Raw genomic sequence first — 19,678 nt, forward strand, 5'->3', positions numbered from 1 at the left:
CGTAGCGCATGCGCGCGACTGGGTCTCGCAGTGCGCGGGAAAGAAGCAGAATGTGCCCATAAGTGAGGGGTGGCAGTAGCCGCAAGATTCACTGCGTCCCGCGAGGCTGTCGGGTTCTGGGCATTCCTCACGTTTCGGTGGCCGTGGTAGGGTTAGTGTGGGCTTAGTTACCAGAAGCCAGTTCACAACCCTCGGGCCTCAGACCTCCTGGCCCTTCAGCTCCAGCCCCTCTCAGAGGGCTGCCGCGCCTCAGAGGGGGGCGAACTTACCTTTTATTTTCTCCAAAATATTTCACTCATATAACTTAACCTAGTTATCCCGCAACAGCTCCAAGCAGACCTACCCAGTTCCTGATAAGGACAGAGGGACCTCAACAACTTCTCTGGCTCAGGTCAGTTTGGGCTTGTCCGGGCCCCCAAGGCTGGAAGGAATTCCCTGTGGCAACTCCTGCCCCTTTTAAGACCCCAGGTGCGCCCCCCCAAAGGCCCCACCTCCAGCCCTTGAAGTGCCCCAGATGGGCCTACTAAAGCCACCAAGTGACTTTGAAGGACTCCCCATGTACCCTCCAAAGCCTTCGGGTGTCTCTAGAAGGTTCCCAGAGACCCCCAGCCTGGAGGGAGGGGCTTCACGCAGGCTGCCCCAATTTAGGGACTAGAAGCCAGAGTCCCCAAGATTTCCCACTGAGGACATACCCATCCCCACCCCCACCCATGAGCTCTCAGATCCTTGGCAGAAGATCCCTCTCTGCCCTCTGCAGTATGGAGGAGGTTTGAGTTCTTCCCCAGCCATGGCCCAAGGTTGCTGTGACTCCCAACCTGAGTCTTCTTGGGGCCTAACTGACCCCTTAGGGCAGCCACATGGGCCAAAGTGGGGGATGGGGTGGCTTCTGCCCTCAGCAAATGTCACTGGGTCTTATGTACCCAGGGACAATGCTGCTTGTAATGATGGAATTTTGTTCATTTTCAGATTTCTCAAGGGAGGGGTAAAATGAGTAAGAGGAAGAAGTTTCGACGGACTTCAGGTATTTGGGCATTCAAGTTGATTTCTTTTTTGCTCTTTCTGCTCTTAGGAGGAATTTGGGCTTATTTGTTGCAGAAATGCTAAAATGACCACACCAAGCTCCCTTAAAAAATGATTTTACACCTGCTAGTAAAAAAAGTATAAATTATGGAGGGGTGCATACAGTAGAAAGTAAAAGCTTTGTGGAGCTTCCTCCAGCCTCTGGTGGAGTCCACAGCTGAGGGGAGGGCCCCAGTCTTTGGGGCAGGGGTGCAACCTCCATGCAAGCCTCTCTCAGAGACTACTCCTGAATAGAGCTTGATGTGTTGAAAGGCCATCTGGTGTGTGGCTAAGTGCTTCACTGTCAAAACAAAAACCTGGATTCCTCCCAACTCTGCTGCTCACTGTGATGGCAGATGACTTACTCTATGCCTCACTTTCCCCCTTCTGCAAATAGGGGATAATAAGAGCACCTCTCCTTTTTTTAGAACAGTGATTCTCAACCTGGTGTGGGGAGGAATTTGCACTCCAGAGGATATTTGACAATATCTAGAGACATTTTTGGTTTTCACAATTGGTGTGTGTGGGAGGGGTGGGACTGGCATTTAGTGGGTCTAGGCCAGGATGCTGCTCAAAATCATAGAATGTGCAGGACAGCCCCCACAACACAGAATGATCCAACCCCAAATGTCAATAGTGCCTCAAATGTTAGTAGTGCCAAGGTTGAGAACCATGCCCTAGAGCTCAGATGTGGATTAGTATTTGTAAAGCACCAAGAAGAGACCCTAGGTAGTACACAAATATATGCTGCTATTATGATTGTCCTTCCAGACTTTATTCCCCTAATGTTAACATCCAGCAAAACCACAGTACAAGGTCAATCATATAGTACAGCATAAAAGACAAAACAAAACAGAAAATGCCCTGGCCAGGTGACTCAGTTGGTTGGAGTGTCGTCCCAAACACCAAAAGATTGAGGGTTCAGTTCCTGGTCAGGGCACATACCTTGGTTGTGGGTTCAGTCCCCATTCTGGGCGGGTATGAAAGGCAACTGATTGATGTTTCTCTCTCCTCCCCTTCCTCTCTCTCTAAAAATCAATAAAAATATAGCCTTGGGTGAAGATTAAAAAAACAACAGGAAATGAACCTGAGTACACTACTTCTTCCAAACTTTTTCTTCATGTACAAAAATATAGTGTTTTTATTGGAAGATAGAATCATTACACATTGATATGCAACCTTCATTTTTCACTTCACAGTATATTGAGACCATTTTCACTTGTCCATATACACATAGAATTTTCTCATTCGAAAAGAAGCATACAGTATGACATAGTGTAGTTCTATTTCCCTGTCTGTTATCTAATAGAGGTGGGGAACCTTTTTTCTGCCAAGAGCCATTTGGATATTCATAACATCATTCATGGGCCGTACAAAATTATCAACTTAAAAATTAGCTATGAAAAAAGCTCCTAGATTTATTGAATTTTGAGTCCCACCTAAGGTTGCCTTGGCAGGGCCAGACCAGGGCCAGACATTTCCCACCCCTGATAAGGTAACTCAAACTTCTTAAAAGTTTAGCAATTACTTCTTTACTTAGTGCTTAATGAACTTAAGTAGTAGGACTCATTTTTCCCCCCTCAAAATCTGGAACTGAAAATAAATTATCAACAGATTGAAATATTTTATGTAGAGATGAACAACAGGCTGCTTGGAGACACAAGAATTTCTCTGACCTCAGAGGGGGAAGCTGGGGACAGCCAAGCCCACCCACAGCAAGTCATTTGGGGCCTCTCTTGGCTGTGGACTCCCCAGCTCATTAAACCCCTAGGCTGGCCCAGGACAGCTGTTTCTGTATGCCCTGGATGGGGTAGGGAGAGAGGAAGACAATTCTGGTAGATGGTGAAAGAAGCCCTTTCCCTTCCAACGTCTTTTTGGCCTTTGGTGTTGAAAACAAGGTTCTGCCTCAGTTTTTCTTATATTAGTCCTGTGGGAACAGGTCAGAGGAAGGAAATGGGAGGCTCTTCACTTCTGTTGATATTTTTGTTTCTTACTTGGTATAAATGTCCATTGGATTAGCAAAGCAAGCTAATGTTTGGACATCTTAAATGAAGCTGCTGTATTTTGTGTTTTCTGACAGACCACAAAGTAGGAATATGTTTGTGTAAGAAACTCATTGGAGCCTTGCTCTGGGTGCAGCATTGAGGTGGGCACCTGAGAAGAGGAGTGGGAGGCAGGGCAAGGATGAGATCAAAGGGTACAGCAGACTTAGTTCCTCCCCTCCACACCCTCAAGGTCAAGTCAAGGAAAAAAGAAAAATGCTTCTCATGGAGAGAGCTAATCAAATACACAGCAGTTGGTTATAGTTCTGAATGGGCACACATGAACCATAACTCACAGAATTAGAAGAAATTACAGGAAAGTTGCTGTGGTCTAGTGGAGTGCAAACAGTTGAGTGAATGCTGAGGCATACCTTAGCAATTGGCATTGAGAGGAAGGGGGGTTTATTCAATGGGTGTAAAGAGCCGAGGTTGGAAAGGATCTACATGACTGAAGTCCAGGAAAATTAGGCCTGCATCTGGTTTGTCATTTTGTCCTCACTGCCTGGTTAGAAGCACAGTACATAGTAGGCACTCAGTAATGCATAGTAGGCACTCAGAGTGTGTAGACTTTGGGGTTGGATGCCTGGACCCCATTCTAGATTCCTTGGCCTCCAGGTGCCTGGGCTTTCTCATCTGTAAAATGGGCATAACAACAGGACCCTGTCTTGAAGTTTTATAATACACCCAAGTTCTTAAGACAGTGTCTGGCATGGAGCTCACTAGAATCACCCTTATTTGTTCATTGAATAAATTGGAGAGGCTTCACAAGCCAGCCACTAATGACAATTTTTGTGTAAGTGAATTTCCTTCATCCAACAAGTATATGATAATAAACACCTTTAGGCTCTAAATTACTCTCAGTGATGGGGAAGGTACTGCGGAGATACAAGGAATTAAGTGGCAGCTGAGACATCAGTTCCTTAGCACTTAATGACATTGGGTCCAAGTTTTCCCAGGGTGGATATTCTTCAGGCATCACAGAAAACTAGAGTGGTACACAATTTAGTTGTATTTGCATTTCCTGGGAAGTGATCTGATTTTCTACATGTTTATTCAGTCATCTACCAGTTATTTATTGATCAGTGATAGTGAACTAGATGGTCTTCTAGGCACTTGAGACTCAGCAGAGAGTGAGATACGCAAGGCCCCTCCTTGCATGGAGCAATTTGCAGTGGGCAAGACAGAAGTGACCCAGTACATTGATACTTGCAGAAATGCTTTGAAGTCAACAAAACAGCATGGGAAGACTCTATAGCAAAGTCAGGGTATGGTCCCTCTGCAGAGATGTTTGAACTGAGACCCGAAGGAGCTAATACACACTTCTTACCACTTCCCCAGAAAAACAGTGAGCTGGGTCAGGTTGTCTTCTGTGGTTTGGAGCCCAGCCAGACCACCTCAGGATTCAGCCTCAGTCACAACCAGTCCATAGGTACAAAGCTTTTGAATCCTGTAGCCACATAAACTCCTAGGTCCCACCTGGATAAGGTTCTATCCCATCTCTTGCTTTCCAGGAAAGGTCAGGGGTTTCCTGACCTTGGAACAAACCTGCTCACATTGCAGCAGTGGCCCTGCCAGGTTTGGTTGCCAGCCATGGAAGTGCATGCTCTTGGCATCTCCTACCCTTTTGTCTTCCTTTGTCTCTAAACCAGAAGGAATTCATCCATCGAAACCCCCAAAGAACCCAAGACTCAAAGACTCTAATGGGGCCCCCCAGAGTTTCAGCTTGGGCCCCTTGTGTCACCCTGAAGAGTCAAAAGGCAGATCAGGACCTGCTTCCTCTGCAGAGCAGAGTGGGGAGGAGCCAGGACAGGTGTCCTCCAGGTAGGTGGCTCAGAACATTTTCAGTACCTCCCTATTGACAGTGGGCACAGCGCAGCAACCCAATGAACAGGATGCAAAAGGAAGGGGATCAACATGACCTATCCAATGTCATGCCTCCCCCTGGGGACTCAGAGCCCTTTGATTGTGCTTTCCTCCATGGGACTCTCCTCTCTATCAAGAAAGGTCAATGTTATAACCACTGGCAAGAAAAACCTTGAATTTTTCAAGGTCACTTAGTTATAGAATGTAGCTTGTCCTTTCTGCTGGTCAAATCTATATTTACCCCACATTCCTTTGTGATAAAAAAGGTATCAAAGGCCCTGGCCAGTGTGGCTCAGTTGGTTGAGCATCATCCCATGCACCAGGAGGTCACCAGTTTGACTCCCAGTCAGGGCACATGCCCAAGTTGTGGCTTGATCGATGGTGCAGGAGGCAGCCAATCGATGTTTCTATCTCTCTCCCCCTCTCCCTTCCTCTCTCACAAGTCAATAAAAACATTTTTTTAAAAGAATAAAAACAACACATACAGTTCATTTAATCCTCATAGCACTTTGAAATAGGCCTTTATCCCCATTTAACAGATAAGGACTCTAGGCTTCAAGAGATCAAATGACTTGCCAAGGCTACTGAGCTGGTGCAAGGCAGGCTGGGGTTCTGGCTGTATTTGCCCCTGTGCTCCTAACTACAATGGTTTCCCAGTTCTCTTATTTTATTTTTCAGCAAGGGGGTGGGGGTGGGAAAAAAAGATCTAGAGAAGAGTTTAGTCTGTCCACTGTGTTAAACCACGTGTAACTAACTATAGCAAAGTAAAAAGGGTTGGCATGAATTAGAAGGAAGGTTCTTACTACCTGAAGTCTTCAGCGAATGTGTCATGGATTGGACTACCAAATTTTCTGAGTAAAATATTAAGGCATGTGATCTGACAGAATTGTTTTCTAGTATGCATGTGTATATGTGTCTGATCTCAGGTCATTGCAGTTTTAGGATTAAAGGCAGCCCTGCTCTGTGTGTGATATGAAGAGAGGGTCCACATGTCACATCTAAGCCATTTTTCCCAGGAACAGCAATGTCACAGTGCTCCTTATTCCTGAGAGGTCAACAGGGCAGGGCTGATGAGGTTGAGCCATCTGCTGTCCATAAGAATAGTCAGAAGCCCAGAAGCAGGTTCCCACCATTTTTTTTCTTTTTTTGTTTCTTAAATGTTTTACTAAGAAATACCGTGTGCCCAGAAATATAACGGAAGAAAACATAAAGCAAACAAGCTTAACACATTTATGTTGAGAAATGAAATCTTGCCAGCACTCCAGAAGCCGCCCAAACAACCCATCCCAATTGAAGTTTTCTAACAGGCTCTTGCTATCAGTATCTAGACTCCTGGTTCACGGCGTGTATGGGAGACAACCGATCGATGTTTCTCTCTCTTTCTCTCTCTCCCCTTTCTTCTCTCTCAGACCAATAACACATATCCTTGGGCAAGGATATAAAAAAATATATTTTATTTTTAGAACAGTTTTAGGTTTACAATAAATTTGAGAGGAAGAGAGAAATCCCTCACATATCCCTTGCCCTTACACAGGCATAGCCTCCCCCATTATCACCATCACTCCCCAGAATGGCACTTTTTATTTTTTTAATCAAAGATGAACCTACATAGTTTACCTTAGAGTTCACTCTTGGTGTTGTATAGCCTATGGGTTTGGACAAATGTATAATGACATGTATCCATCACTATAGTATCATACAGAGTATTTTCACTACCCTAAAAGTCTCCTGTGCTCTGCCTGTTCATCTCTTCCCCTGACCCTGGCAACCACTAGTCTTTTTACCATCTCCATAGTTTGCCTTTTCCAGAATGTTGTGTATTTGGAATCATACAGTACATGGCCTTTCAGATTGACTTCTTTTACTTAGTAATATGCACTTAGTTTCCTCTGTGTCTTTTCATGACTTGATAGCTCATTTATTTATTTACCCTCACCCAAGGATATGTTTATTGATTTTAGAGAGAGAAACATCGATTGGTTGTGTCCTGTACGCTCCCCAACTAGGGATCAAACCTGCAGTTCAGGTTTGTGCCCCAACTGGGAATCGAACCTGAAACCTTTTGCTGCATGGGACAAGGCTCCAACCAACTGACCCATGTGGCCAGGGCTCATTTCTTTTTAGTGCTGAATAATATTCCATTGTCTGGATGTATCACAGTTTATTTATTCTTTTACCCACTGAAGACCATCTTGTTGGCTTCCACATTTTGGCAATTATGAGTACACCTGGTTCTTTTGACACTGTTTCTCATATATACAAATTCCCTTGGAATTTGCAGAGCTGGGGGCGGGAGTGTCAGTGCAAATGAGAATTCCTGGTCTTATTTGAGGAACCAATTACTGGGATTATAAGGGTCAAGTGCACCCACAGCAGGAAGTTTGGATTCTAGATGTGGGACTCAGCACTCTTCTTGGAGTAAAATGTTCCCCAGCATACTGCTCACCTCCTCCATCCCACCCTCTCTCAGCAGGTGCTTCAGGGCCTCCCTTCTAGGAGATTCTGAGCACTACTTTGCCTTTGGACTTCATTCTCTGTCCCACTAGGTGCATTGAAAGCCTTGGATGACTTCAGAACCTCTTGTTTTGTCTTTCTCTACCCAGCTCTCTGGATAAGGAAGCAGAAGCTCCCTCCAGGCTCCTCTTGCAACCAGAAAAGGAGCCAATTCCCTTTCCTCCTTTCCAGGTGAGCCTGTTTTGTAGCTTTCCATGTGTGCAAAAAGAAGCTGCCTCCCTTAGGCTGGAGTTCCTGCCTCTTCAACCTCATGGCCAACAGGGGCTGGTTTGCCCTGGGGATAGAGGGCAAAGGCCATGTTTGAGACAATGCAAAAGAAACAGGTTTTGATTTGTTTGGTTTCTTTCTTGGACCTCATTCTTCGCTTGTATTTATTGCTGCTTTGTTCTTGTTGTGTCTGGTTCACAGAACTCAGTCAGGAGGTTTGTTCCCCAGTTTGCAAAACCCAGGAAGGCAGTGACAAGACTAGCAGCTATGAGGGAAGAGGACCTTGGGAGTGGGGCCTTTAGCTCGGTAAGGCCCTAAAATCAGCAGGCTGAGCCCCATAGGTGGGCATTTTTGGCCCAGCCCTGGCAGCTGAGTTTAACCTTGGTTTTCTTTGGCAATGGCTAGATCTGCACATCTCCACACCCCATTTTCATCATATTGCACTACAGATGTCTCTGAACTGCAGATACTATGCAGGCAGCTTGCAGGCCTGTGAGAGGCACTCAGGACAGCTGTGCCTATACCAAAGTGCTGGAGGCCAGAGCCCTCTTGCCCACATTGCATGAGAATTGGAAAATTTAGAGAGACAGCCCTCACCGGGTTGCTCAGTTGGTTGGAGTGTCGTCTCGGTCAGGGCACATACCTAGTTTGTGGGTTTGATCCCCAGTCAGGGCACATGTGGGAGGCAACCAATCAATGTTTCTCTCTCTCTCCCTCTCCCCCCCTTCTCTCTCTCTAGAAATCAATAAAAACTTCCTTGGGTGAGGATTAAAAAAAAAAGAAAACTCAGAAAGGCAACTCATGTTCTGTCCCTGAACCCCTTTGCTTCTCAGAAGCTTTGTGCAAGTTGGGGCTGTGGGGGGTCCTACAGTGTACTTTCTTGTCCTTGCCACTGTGAGCTCCAAGGCTGACCATGTCTGGTAATACATGCCTCTAAAAGAGGTGAGTGGTGGGCCCAGCTGGCATGGCTGAGCAGTTGAGCATCAACCCATAATCCAGGAGATCAAGGTTCGATTCCAGGTCAGGGCACATGCCCAGGTTGCAGGCTAAATCCCCAGTCGAGGGCTTGCAGGAGGCAGCCAACCAATGACTTTCTCATCATTGATGTTTCCATCTCTCTCTTCCTCTCCCTCTCTCTGAAATCAATAAAGCCGTATTTAAAAAAAAAAAAAAGTGCATGGTGGGAATGCCCAGCAGCTGTGTTTGTAATCACCCCTAGTCAGGAACACCCTTGATAATCTTTCAACTGGTGAATGGTTAAACAAACCATAGTCTATCTATACCATGCACACAACTTAGCAATAAAAAAGGAGCAAAATAGTGACATAGGCAACCACATGAATAGATCTCGAGTGTTAGGTGGAGCAGGAAAAGCCAATCCCAAAAAGGTTATAGAGATTCTATTTACAGAACATTATTGAAATGACAGAATCATGGACATGGACATGTTGGGTGGACTAGTGGTTGCCAGGGGTTGGAGATGGGGTGGGCAACATGGGAGAGAGGTGATTTTGGCTGCAAATAGCAGCACTGGGAATCTTTGTTTTGCACTTTTCAGTATCTTAACTGTCATGGTGGGTACACAGCCTCCACCAGTGAGAGAAGAGTGTAGAACTTAATACACATATACAAATGGGAGAGCTGAATAAGGTTGGTTACTTTATCAATTTCAACATCCTGGTTGTGACACTGTACTTTTGTTAATGTAAGATGTTACCACTGGGGCAAACTGGGTAAGGAGCACAAGGGATCTTTTCACATTATTTCTCACAATTACACAAGAACTTACAGTGATCTTACAAAAGTTTAATTGTGAAAAAGGAGGGATGCCCTGGCCGGTGTGGCTCAGTGGTTAGAGTGTCCGCCCATACACTGAAGGGTCGTGGTTTCGAATCCCTGGTCAAGGGCATGTACTGGGGTTGCAGGTTTGATCCCTGGCCCACCTGGTCAGGGCATGTGTGGGAGGCAACCAATTGATGTGCCTCTCTCACATCGATGTCTATCTCTCTCTCTCTCTGCTCTCCCCCTCCCTCCCTTCCAGTTTCTCTAAAGGGCAGTGGAAAAAATGTATTTGAGTGAGGATTAATAAAAAGAAAAAAATAAGGAGTGATACCTTTGCCGTCAATGCTGAAAAGGCTGCGTGTAACTCAGCAGTCTGGTTGCCAGTGTCTTCATTGAAGACCTATTGACATGCTGTGACCTTCAGGTCTGGCATTGTAATGCAGACCCTCTCAGAAAGGTTGGCCTTAAGGTGCAGGGAGATAATTGAGAAGGTGTCTCTCCCCAGCGCTAAGTGTACAAAAAAAGTAGGGGAGCAGCTGCCGTCTATAAGCACCCTAGATGCATACCTCAATCCCTAGGTATTGAATTTATTTGCAGTTCAGTTTGAAGGGAGAGCTGATGGCACAGTGGTAACATCTTAAATAAATATGGTTCGTCTCCAGTCCAGGCATTTGACGTTGGTGTGGTCCACAGGTGCCCTTGATTTTTATATCCTTGATCTCCACATGCCTGGTGCTGGTGGGGAGAAGGGGCTGTTGGAAGGAAGGATTCCTGTGCTTCTGGTTACCCCTTCAGCCCCTGGCACAAAGCTCTGCCCTGAACTGGATAAGGAGCACAAGAGACAGTAGTCCCCTCTTACCCATACTTTCACTGTCTGTGGTTTTAGTTACCTGTAGTCAACCACTGTCCAAAAATATTAAATAGAAAATTCCAGAAATAAACAATTCATAAGTTTTAAATTGCATGCTGCTCTGAGTAGTGTGATGAAATCACATGCTGTCCTGCCTGGGACGTGAATCGTCCCTTTGTCCAGTGACTCCAACCTACATATGCTCCCCTCCTATTAGTCACTTAAAAGCCTTCTTGATTATCAGATTGACTGCTGTGTTATCACAGTATTACTTGTATTCAAGTAACCCTTATTTCACTCAGTAATAGCCCCAAAGCCATTCACACAACTTTTATTACAGTATACTGTTATAATTGACCTATTTTATTATTAATTATTGTTAATCTCTTACTGTGCCTAATTTAAAAATTAAACTTTATCATAGGTATATATGGCTAGGAAAAAACATAGTATATATAGGGTTTGGTACTATCTGCCGTTTCAGGCATCCACTGGGGGTCTTGGAACGTATCCCCTACAGATAAGGGAGGACTACTGTATTGATCCCTTCAGTCATCCACACAGCATCTGAGACTTTGTACAGGGGCAGTAACAACTAGAAAAATCTTCAGGGTGGTTGATTATTGAAGGCCTGAGGCTTTCTTTCTCTCTATACAGGAGACACCACCAGAAACCAGTGCCCAGCAGGCAGGAAGCCAGTCATGGGAGGAGTCCCCAGAGCTCACTGTCTGGGAGGCCAGGGAGCCAGGAGACCAGACCCAGGCAGATGGCACCTGCTCTGAGCACAGCGTCCAAAACCCTGTAACACCTATGTCCAGCATGGGGGATTCTCAGCCTGAGGTCTCCAGTGGTGTTTCTCCAGAATGGAGGATGGTGCCCTTGGCCTCAGAGAGCACCAGCCAGAACTATCTGTTGGAGCAAGGGACCAACTTGCCAGACACTGGAAGCACAGGGAGGGGTGGGATTCCAGGTGGCCAGAAAGGGCATCTGCCAAGCAGTGGTGCTGAAGAGAAGGAGCCAGACCAAGGAACCCCACAGGAGGAAGGCGCCCAAGGGGTAGCAGGGGCTGACCAGGAGAAAGGAGACAGCATCCTGGGCCTGGCCACTCAGGGCTCAGAGCCTGGATCTGCAGTCCAGGCCCCACCTGACCCCATGCAGACACTCAGCAGGGTTGGCAGGGAAGCAGAAGGGAGCTGTAGCAGCGCAAGACACTCCTCCTTTAGGACCATTGTCATCACAGATATGATCACAGACCTCACCAAGCTAGAACAGAGGGCTCTGGAGGTGGCTGGACCAGATGGGAAGGCTAACACCGGGGCACCTGCCTCTCCCAGCAGGAAGGTCCCTGATGGAGTCCTTAACAGGGCCCTGCTCAGGGGCATGCCTCTCGCTGGGGAGACCACAGGAGGCAGAGGGGAGGCAGGGTGGGAAGCCATGCCCCCTGGTGATGTCCCCAGGAGCCCTGCAGTGTCCCTGGTTCTGGCTCATGGGATTCAAGAGCCCACAATAGATGCTGGAGACTCCAGTCCTGTAGCCTCAGAAATGGGCCCAGTTGTTGATCAGACACAGGTACCAGGCCTGGAACAAGAAGGGCTGGGAGGTGTATGTGTGCTGCCTCTGTTGTCACAGCCCTTGGGTGAAAAGGCAGCTGAACAAGACTTCAGGGAGCTTGATCTGTCCCTTGGAGCCTCTGTTCCGCCACTGCACAGAGAAGCAGTGGCTGGTCCTCCTCAGGATGCCAGAGCCCAGCAGGGCAGCCCAGACATCCCCCTAGGCCCTTCAGGCCAGCCCAAACATCCTCCTGACCCTACAGACCAGGCCATGTTGGGGGGGTCCCCAGCCATGGAACTCTACTTCCTGCCAGACAGCCAGATACAGGATGCCCTGGAAGCCCCCAACTTTGAAGCCCCACCTGAGCAGGTAAGAGCATTAAGTTACAGCTAGACCATCCCAGGGCAGGCACCAGTGTCCACAGGCCCTCATCCAAACCGCCCATTGGTGGGGGAAGATGGGATGTGTGGTGGTCTGTTTATATGGCAGATGAGTCTAGGGAGTCTGAGTTACAGCTTCAGTGGGTTTGGGGTCTGTGTGATTTTTCAGACAGGGAAGACTTGCTTTTCCATGAGGACCCTGTCCCAAACATATGTATGGAATTTTTTCTGCTGGAATTTGTAGGGACTTTGCTTCCTTCAGGGAGCTGCCTGCATGACAGGAAGTGGGAAAGCTGCCCAGTGAGCCTCTGCCAGTCATGGCGTTCACCCATCAAGGCAGGTGGCAGCCTTGCTTTAGCCCCGCTCCCAGGGGAGGCTCCATGTCCCATACCTGAGCCTGGGCTAAGTGCTTTGCAGTGGAGGTAGGTGGTTCTCAGTTCTCTTTCCACACACTGGGTGAGGAAGAGAGGCTGAAGGAAGTTGGGCACCTGCCAGTGGTGACACAGCTAGGAGTGGAGGAGGCTGGGTCTGTGTCCAGATTTTCCTGATTCTACAGCTGCTCCTCAGCCACCCCATCCGAGAATGTGGCTCCCAACTCCCTTTACAAATGTTGACCTGTTTTTTCAGCTGTCCTTGTTAAGATGTTTTTCAAAAATTTATTCAATACATGCTTGTCAAAAGCCTGCTTATGCCAGGCATGAAAACATCAGGCGTGGTGCCTGCCCCCCTGAGGTTTTCCGTAGCACTGTTCCCTCCTGCCTTTCCCAAAGTGAGCATTTTTGTACCCTATCATTTCGGAACTTAAAGAATCTTCATGTGACACAGCTCCAAAACAAGCAAATGACCTCATCTGGTGCCCAGCTGAAGAAAGCCAGCTGTTATGAGTGTGAGGGGAGCGTGGCTGAGTTGAGCAAATGCAGGCCTCCACTGCACTGCCTTCCCAGGGGTTGTTTTTGGCCTTCCACAATGTTCACCTACCTGGACTCCCTTCTCCCTGCGGGCCCTGGCTCCTCATGCCCCTGTTTCATGATCGCCAGATGAGCAAGATCATGGAAAGTAGGTCACAGTGCAGAGTTGGAACATGATCTGGATAGGTAGGCGTTCAGGTGCTGGGAACAGCTGAAATTTTAGAATTTGAGCCTTGTTTCTTGAGAAATGCAAACTCACTCAGAAAGAAATGTTGGCTAAGTTACTCCCAATCTCTGGCCTCTTGGGCAGTGGCTAAGGGAGAAGGTTGAGGAAACAATTGGGACATTTGGTGGCATCCAGCAGGCAAAAGAGTGAGCCCTTCCAGACAGGCTGCCAGTGACTACACTTGGAAAGCACCAGGGAATCAGCAGTGCGGAGGACCTAGGCAGCCAGCCAGGTGGTCAGACCTGACAGGTCCCCCAGGGGAGTAGGTACTGCCTTGACAAGGCTGCCAATGCCTGGACAAGTTTTGTTTTGATTTTGGGTGTTCCTAAACAAGTTGGGATGACCCAGGCACAAGCAGATTCCCATGGGAAGATTCTGATGGCCCTCGGCAGGAAGGCCAAGTGGGCAGGGACACTTGGGAACAGAGCACAGATGGATGGAGAGCAGCAGCACAGCCTCCCACCATCCGGCCCTGAGCCTTACCACATACAACCATGAGCACCACTTTAGATGAAGCCACTTGGAGACTCAGAGGTTACATAGTGGTGACTGACCAGTTTCAAACCCAGGTCCCCTCACAGGAAAATTGGTGTTTTCTTCTCAAAACAGCTCCCTTGGGACATGATACCCCAGAGCTGGTGGAGCCTCCCTATAATACTTAAGAAGTATCATTTTAAAAGCTGGTTCCTAGGGGCCTTTCAGGGGCCTACAACTCTGACCCTGGCACGTTCAGGACCACTTTTGTACAAACATTTATACAGCTCTGGTGGGAGGGAGAATATTCCTCATGGCCAGGAACAGTGCAGTGAGTTTGGTGAATATGTGACACTGATTGTCTTTTAAGTCAGAGTTGCCTACATGAAATAGCCAGATGCTGGGAGACACTCATGGTATTGTCTGCAGCAGAGACCCCAGCTGGCATTGCTGGTGTCCAGGGCCAGATTGTTCTCTGGTAGGGACTGTCCTGTGCACTGTAGTGCGTTGAGCAACATCTCTGGCCCCCGCCCACCAGATGCCAGTAGCATCTTCTCCCCTAGTTGTGACAACCAAAAATGTCCCCAGACATTGTGAAGTGTCTCCTGGGGATGGAGTCATCCCTAGGTGAGAACTGTTGGGCTACAGGCAGTTTTTCGTGTGGTTCGGGTACCTGTTTGCTAGTGTAGCTCAGCCCTTCACCCCATCCCCCACCCCATTAGGGGAGAGGATGTCCCTAGAACAGGCTCCTTTCCAATCCCAGGACTTTGGTCTCCTTAGAAGAGGTCCTGGGCAGGCTGCCCCCTCACCACCACCTTTTAACCCTTTTTCCTCTTCCCATGGGATGTCTGTCACCTCCATGATTGAGCTTGACGTTTTCCCACAAAAATTGAACCACTGTTGACATTTAGAAACTTGAGCTTATCAAGATTATTTGGCTTTCTCCCTTTTACTTATGAGTTTTTCCTTTGCAATATATTTGCAAAATCTTTTCCTGACATACAAAAAGTATGTGGCTTATCTGGCCATCCTCTTCCCTTGACATCATTGCTCACCTTGTTATAGTTACCACCCCTTGGGGTCTTCTCTGTACCCTTCTAGATATTGCAAGATGTATAGAGAATGTGTAGATGGATCCACCTCCAGGCATAGAGCAGCTTGTTGGAAGGTGCGGGCCCAGGAGAGGACAGCAGAGTCAGACCCAGTGGTTACCCTGTCGGCTCTCTTTCTGAGGGGGGGATGGCAAGAGCAGCCCAGGCTGGTGGCCCCCAGGTATAACTATCACTTTTCTTCTGTAGGAGCTCCAGCCTCAGTGTTCATGGTGTGGCCAAGGGGAAGTGAGATGTTTCCTGTATGTCTTCCCCTTCCCTGTGCAGGGCTTACACAGCTAACTATTCACACGTGTGCTCTCTCTTTCCAGTTGTTTCCTGCGGGGAGCAGGGTGGGCCTTTGCTGGCCTGGCACCAGCGTAGGTATTGATGGAAGCCCCCTCACTGAGGCTCAGCCAAGGTAGGCCAGGTGGAAGGACACCCCAGGACCCTCATCTTGGTGGGAGTCCTCCCTTGGGAGGGGAGTGTCACTGCTTCCCTGGCACTGGAGCTCCCCCTAGCCCTGTGAGCTCCCATTTTGCTGATGAGGGGGTGAGGGGGCCCTGGCTGTCCGTCACTGGGCCTCAATTTTCTCAGTCCAGTAAGGGAGCTGAGCCCTGTCTTTCAAACTGTGTGTGTCCCTGGCTCCCTGAAGGTGGAGAACTGGTCACCAGCCATCTGCACCCAAACAAGCGTCTCTCCCCGGGACCCTGGGGTGGTGCCCCTGGTTCTGCTGGTTGTTTGAATTCAACATGTGCATTTTTCTGGAGAAGGCCCAAAACTTCGCCTGAATCTCCTCGGAGTGGGATAGCTAAGAACCATTGGCCCAGCTGATCTTGGGCGGTCCCAGTACTAGCACAGGGTGGGGCCTCCAGGGTCTCTGACCTGGCTTGTCTCCTCATTTCCCACTTGGCTCTGTGCCCCAGGGCAGGCCACTGGGTACACTGTCCCTACACCCAAGCATTGTGCATGTGGGGATTGTGGGTGTCCTCTCCCCTTACCCCAGGGCCTCTCACAGTCTGTCATCTCTCTCCTGTCCTTTCTCCCAGCCCTGCCAGGAGCAAGCACTGGGTGACCATCGTCTGTGTTACCTTGTACTTGAGCAGGCCTCTCCGCAGAGGCGGTGTCTTATCAATTATTTATGGCCAAGGTTCTGTTTCTGTCTAGCAAGTGTGGAGGAGGGACAGCACTCTGCGAGTTTTTCTGTTCTTCCCTATCCTCCTCCTCAAGGTATAAGGTGGAGAGTTTTTGCCTTCTTCCCTTGCACAAGCCCTGTCACTAGTACCTGTTCCACTTGTGTGTGTATGCGTGCACACACACACGCCCTGAACAAGGACCAGAGGCAGTTTAGTTAAAGTGGCCCCACCATTGTTTGAGCAAAGAGGAGGGAAAATCATGTCTGAATCTCTGATGTCCTCACTGGGCGATGCGACCCCACATGGACATCTGGAAGACCCACAGGGCAGGTCCTGGAGTTGATGGCCCATGGTGGGTAAGACACAAAAGAAGCTAAGGCCTGGGTCAGCCAGCCATCTTGGGTGACCATGGAAGGTGGAGCAGAACAGAGATTCCATAGTGACAACCCAGGAGGTGTTGCCAAGCCCAGGGTGTGGTAGGGTTTGGGGAGAGCTGTTGACTAGAGGCCAGGAGGATGACCCTCTGCCAGCATCCGCAGGCCACACGTTAGATACAGTGGGTGCTGTGGCACATCCACCCCTCCCATAGAGGTTAACGCCATCCAGTGCTAGCTCTTACAGGAACTGCTCTGGACACTGGGCAAGCAGTGTGGGACAGGACAAAACATGCAGCTACAATCTAGTGTATGTTGGGCGAGGCAGGCAGAGTGAGTGAGAGACAAGCAAATTAGATAATCAGATGGCAGAGTGTTGGGAGAAAAAGTCAGTGGGGAAGGGGTTAACATTTTAACTCAGTGATCAGGAAAGTCCAGATTCCCCGCCCCCTCCCCACTGCCCCAAGGAGGAGACATTTGGGAGAGAACATTCCAGAACCTTAAGAGGTGCTCAGGGAAAGGCCAGGAATTCAGTGTGTCTGGAGCTGGGAGCAGGGGGACAGGAGGGAGGAGATGGGGCCTAGAGGTGCCAGCAGATGGTACAGTGAGCCAGTTTCCATTTTCACAGCCCTCCACCCCATGCTGCATGGGAGACAAGCTATAGGGACAGGAGCTGGGGGTCTGGGGAGCATGGGTGGGGAGAAGGGACTGGATTCTGGGTGTGCTTTTGGCAGTCGATCCAGCTGGGTAGGCCATCAGAGGTCTGCCCCATGGTAGCTTAATATCTGAAAAAGCAGACAGCTGAAGGCCCAGCGAAAGCTCCCCAGAATGTTATTTGGTGGAGTTGTCTGTTGAGGTCAGGCCTCTTGTCTTCCTTTCCCTCCAGTACCCACAAGGGGATCAAGCCCTGTGAAGCCACCAGGATGGAGGATGCAACAGATACTGTGCGTGGCCTCATTATTGAGCTTTCCAACCTGAAGTAAGTAAGAGGGGATGGACAGGCAGTGGGATGGGGCCTAGGAAGGATTGGGTTGGGGGAAACCAGTGGGGCAGCAAGGAGACCCCCCTCAGCAGCCCAAGCTACCCAGAGGCCACCCAGCAAAGGGCCCCCAGAAAGTGTCACTCCTCCTGAGCCCTCACCTATTATGTCATAGACCCATCCTTTACCGAATTGTTAGGTTCTGGAGAGGGGCGGGGACAGTCAATAGTCTACTCTGTAACAGGTTGATTATTTTGTTTTTTCAATCCTCACCTGAGGATATTTTTTCCATTGCTTTCCAGAGAGAGTAGAAGGGGAAAGAGAGAGAGAAACATTGATGTGAGAGACACATTAGTTGGTTGCCTCCTGAAAGAGTCCTGACTGGGGCTGGGGATTGAGCCTGCAACTGAGGTATGTGCCCTTAGCCAGAACTGAACCTGGTACCCTTTAGTCCATGAGCCGATGCTCTAACTACGGAGCCAAACCAGCTACGGCTGTAATAGGTTGGTTCTGATTGTGCACGTGTGAATGTGCCTGTGAGAGTGTGTGAGCCTGTGTGTATATGTGACCTGGGATTGTGCATGAGTGTGTGAGTCTGTGTGAGAATGTGTGAGCAGGAGTGTGGGGTGCGTCCTGCTGCTCTGGTTCATAGTCAATGCCAGCATTTTTGTGCAGCCGGCTGATCATGAATGCCCACCGGGACCTGGAAGCATTCAAGCGCCTCAACTACCGGAAGGCAAAGCCTACAGGGAAAGCTCCCATGCCCTACACATCAAAGGGGGCTGGGACTCTCCCTCGAGGGGAGCAGTCCTGGAGGGATTTGTAGATGCTTCCAAATGGGGAAGCTGGGGGACCATGTGTGCAGTTCCTACCCCTCCCATGGATGTTCAAACCCTGGCCCCTAGAAATGCCTTATTTCCTGCCACAAAGCTAGTAACAATCCCTCTGCAGACGTTGGAAAACCTTCAGTCCCTGATGTTGCTCCTGGTATTTTGTTAGCCCCAAGGTCCTGGTGGGCCCCAGAAACTGTCCTTCAGCCAACTTAGAAGTCAGCCTCCCCTGGGAAACCCTGGAGGTCCCACTGGAGTCAATAGCCTCCCTCTAGAGTCTGTATGGAGGGGAACCTGCTCCTCCAGAGGCTGAGGCTACAGTGGGAGGTGGAGGCTGGGTGGGGCCCTAGGAGCAGAGCCCAGAGCCACCCAGGTGTTTATCTGGATTTGCAAATTTTGTCTCCTTAGCTGAGGTTATGGCAGGTTCAGAATTTGTTTCTTTCCTGGAGGAGAAGGCTCCCTTTGTTGGTTGTATGTTTTTCTTTCTCTGGATTTCCATTTTATTTATTTTGTGAAGACTATTAATAAATTATTCCATAGCAAGGCCCCAGGACCTGTTGTTTGGGGGTTGAAGCATTTGGGTTCCTTGATGTCTCACCCACAAACCTCCCTTTGCCTCTTTCCCCTTTCACTTCTCATCCTCCCTAGGATGGCAAGTAGGGCTACTGCTGGGACACAGGTCAGGCAGTCCCTGTGTGTTTCCAAGTGTGTGGGGTTCCCCAGGAGCATATGGCTGTGTGTGCCTTTTCAGGCACCCACACAAGCATCTGTGTGGTAGTAAGGCCACAGGACTCACCTGGAGAGTTTGTTTTCAGTGCTCAGTGACCCTTTCTGTTCCATGGGACAAGCTGCTTTAAAGCCCTAGCCTGGAAGGAGGCAGTCCTGGGGGGTTGTTATTGATTCAGACAGGATGCCTAGGGCCGTCACTGCACACCTCATCCCACACAAGCCTGAGCGCAGCCCCCATGGTGGCATCAGAAGCAGCCACAGGTGCTGCATCAAACCATTTCACAGAAAAAGATCCTCTGTTAAATTGGTCACCACCAGGTGGACCAGACCCACCCCTTTACTAGTGGCTCTGCCTGTGGCTCCCACACCCAAATTCTAGGGCCATGGCAGTGCACCCTTCCCACTGCTTTCTTATACCCTGGGAGACTCCATTCCAGAGGGGAGGGACTCTGATCAGGAACCCCTTACATCTCTCCTTCCTTGACCCTGCCAGGACATGCCAGTTTGTCTAGCCCTTTGGGTCCAAGCCCCAGTAGCTCTGGCTTATGCCCTTAGCAGTTTGCAGCAGCTGGCAGTGGCTGGGATGTTGTCCCCAACTCAATTTGAAGACCCTTGGGGCCACCCTTCTGTGTCTTTGTCTCCTCCAAGCCTAGGGAGCAGGCTGTCTTCAAGGTAAGGCTCCCATC

The 19,678-nt window shown here is 49.0% G+C and overlaps 1 protein-coding gene across 1 annotated transcript; it reads left to right on the top strand.

Annotated features, from left to right (window-relative positions):
• Position 1: 1 nt before the first annotated feature.
• BRME1 (break repair meiotic recombinase recruitment factor 1) lies at positions 2-18,804 on the top strand. Its single transcript, XM_081134359.1, has 9 exons — positions 2-391; positions 967-1,021; positions 4,751-4,922; positions 7,568-7,649; positions 7,887-7,991; positions 10,975-12,237; positions 15,280-15,365; positions 17,341-17,433; positions 18,109-18,804. Exons 2-9 carry the CDS (start codon positions 988-990, stop codon positions 18,257-18,259), a joined length of 1,986 nt encoding a protein of 661 aa, XP_080990485.1. The 5' UTR covers positions 2-391; positions 967-987; the 3' UTR covers positions 18,260-18,804.
• Positions 18,805-19,678: the final 874 nt, after the last annotated feature.

The sequence above is a fragment of the Miniopterus schreibersii genome (assembly GCF_964146895.1).
Source record: "Miniopterus schreibersii genome assembly, chromosome: 4".
Lineage (NCBI taxonomy): Eukaryota > Metazoa > Chordata > Mammalia > Chiroptera > Miniopteridae > Miniopterus > Miniopterus schreibersii.

Excerpts from the sequence above, each read along its gene's own strand:
- BRME1 (XM_081134359.1), top strand. The coding sequence starts at position 988 with ATGAGTAAGAGGAAGAAGTTTCGACGGACTTCAG. Across the intron at positions 7,650-7,886 it reads TTCCCTTTCCTCCTTTCCAG|AACTCAGTCAGGAGGTTTGT; the intron begins GTGAGCCTGTTT and ends TCTGGTTCACAG. Across the intron at positions 15,366-17,340 it reads CTCACTGAGGCTCAGCCAAG|TACCCACAAGGGGATCAAGC; the intron begins GTAGGCCAGGTG and ends CTTTCCCTCCAG.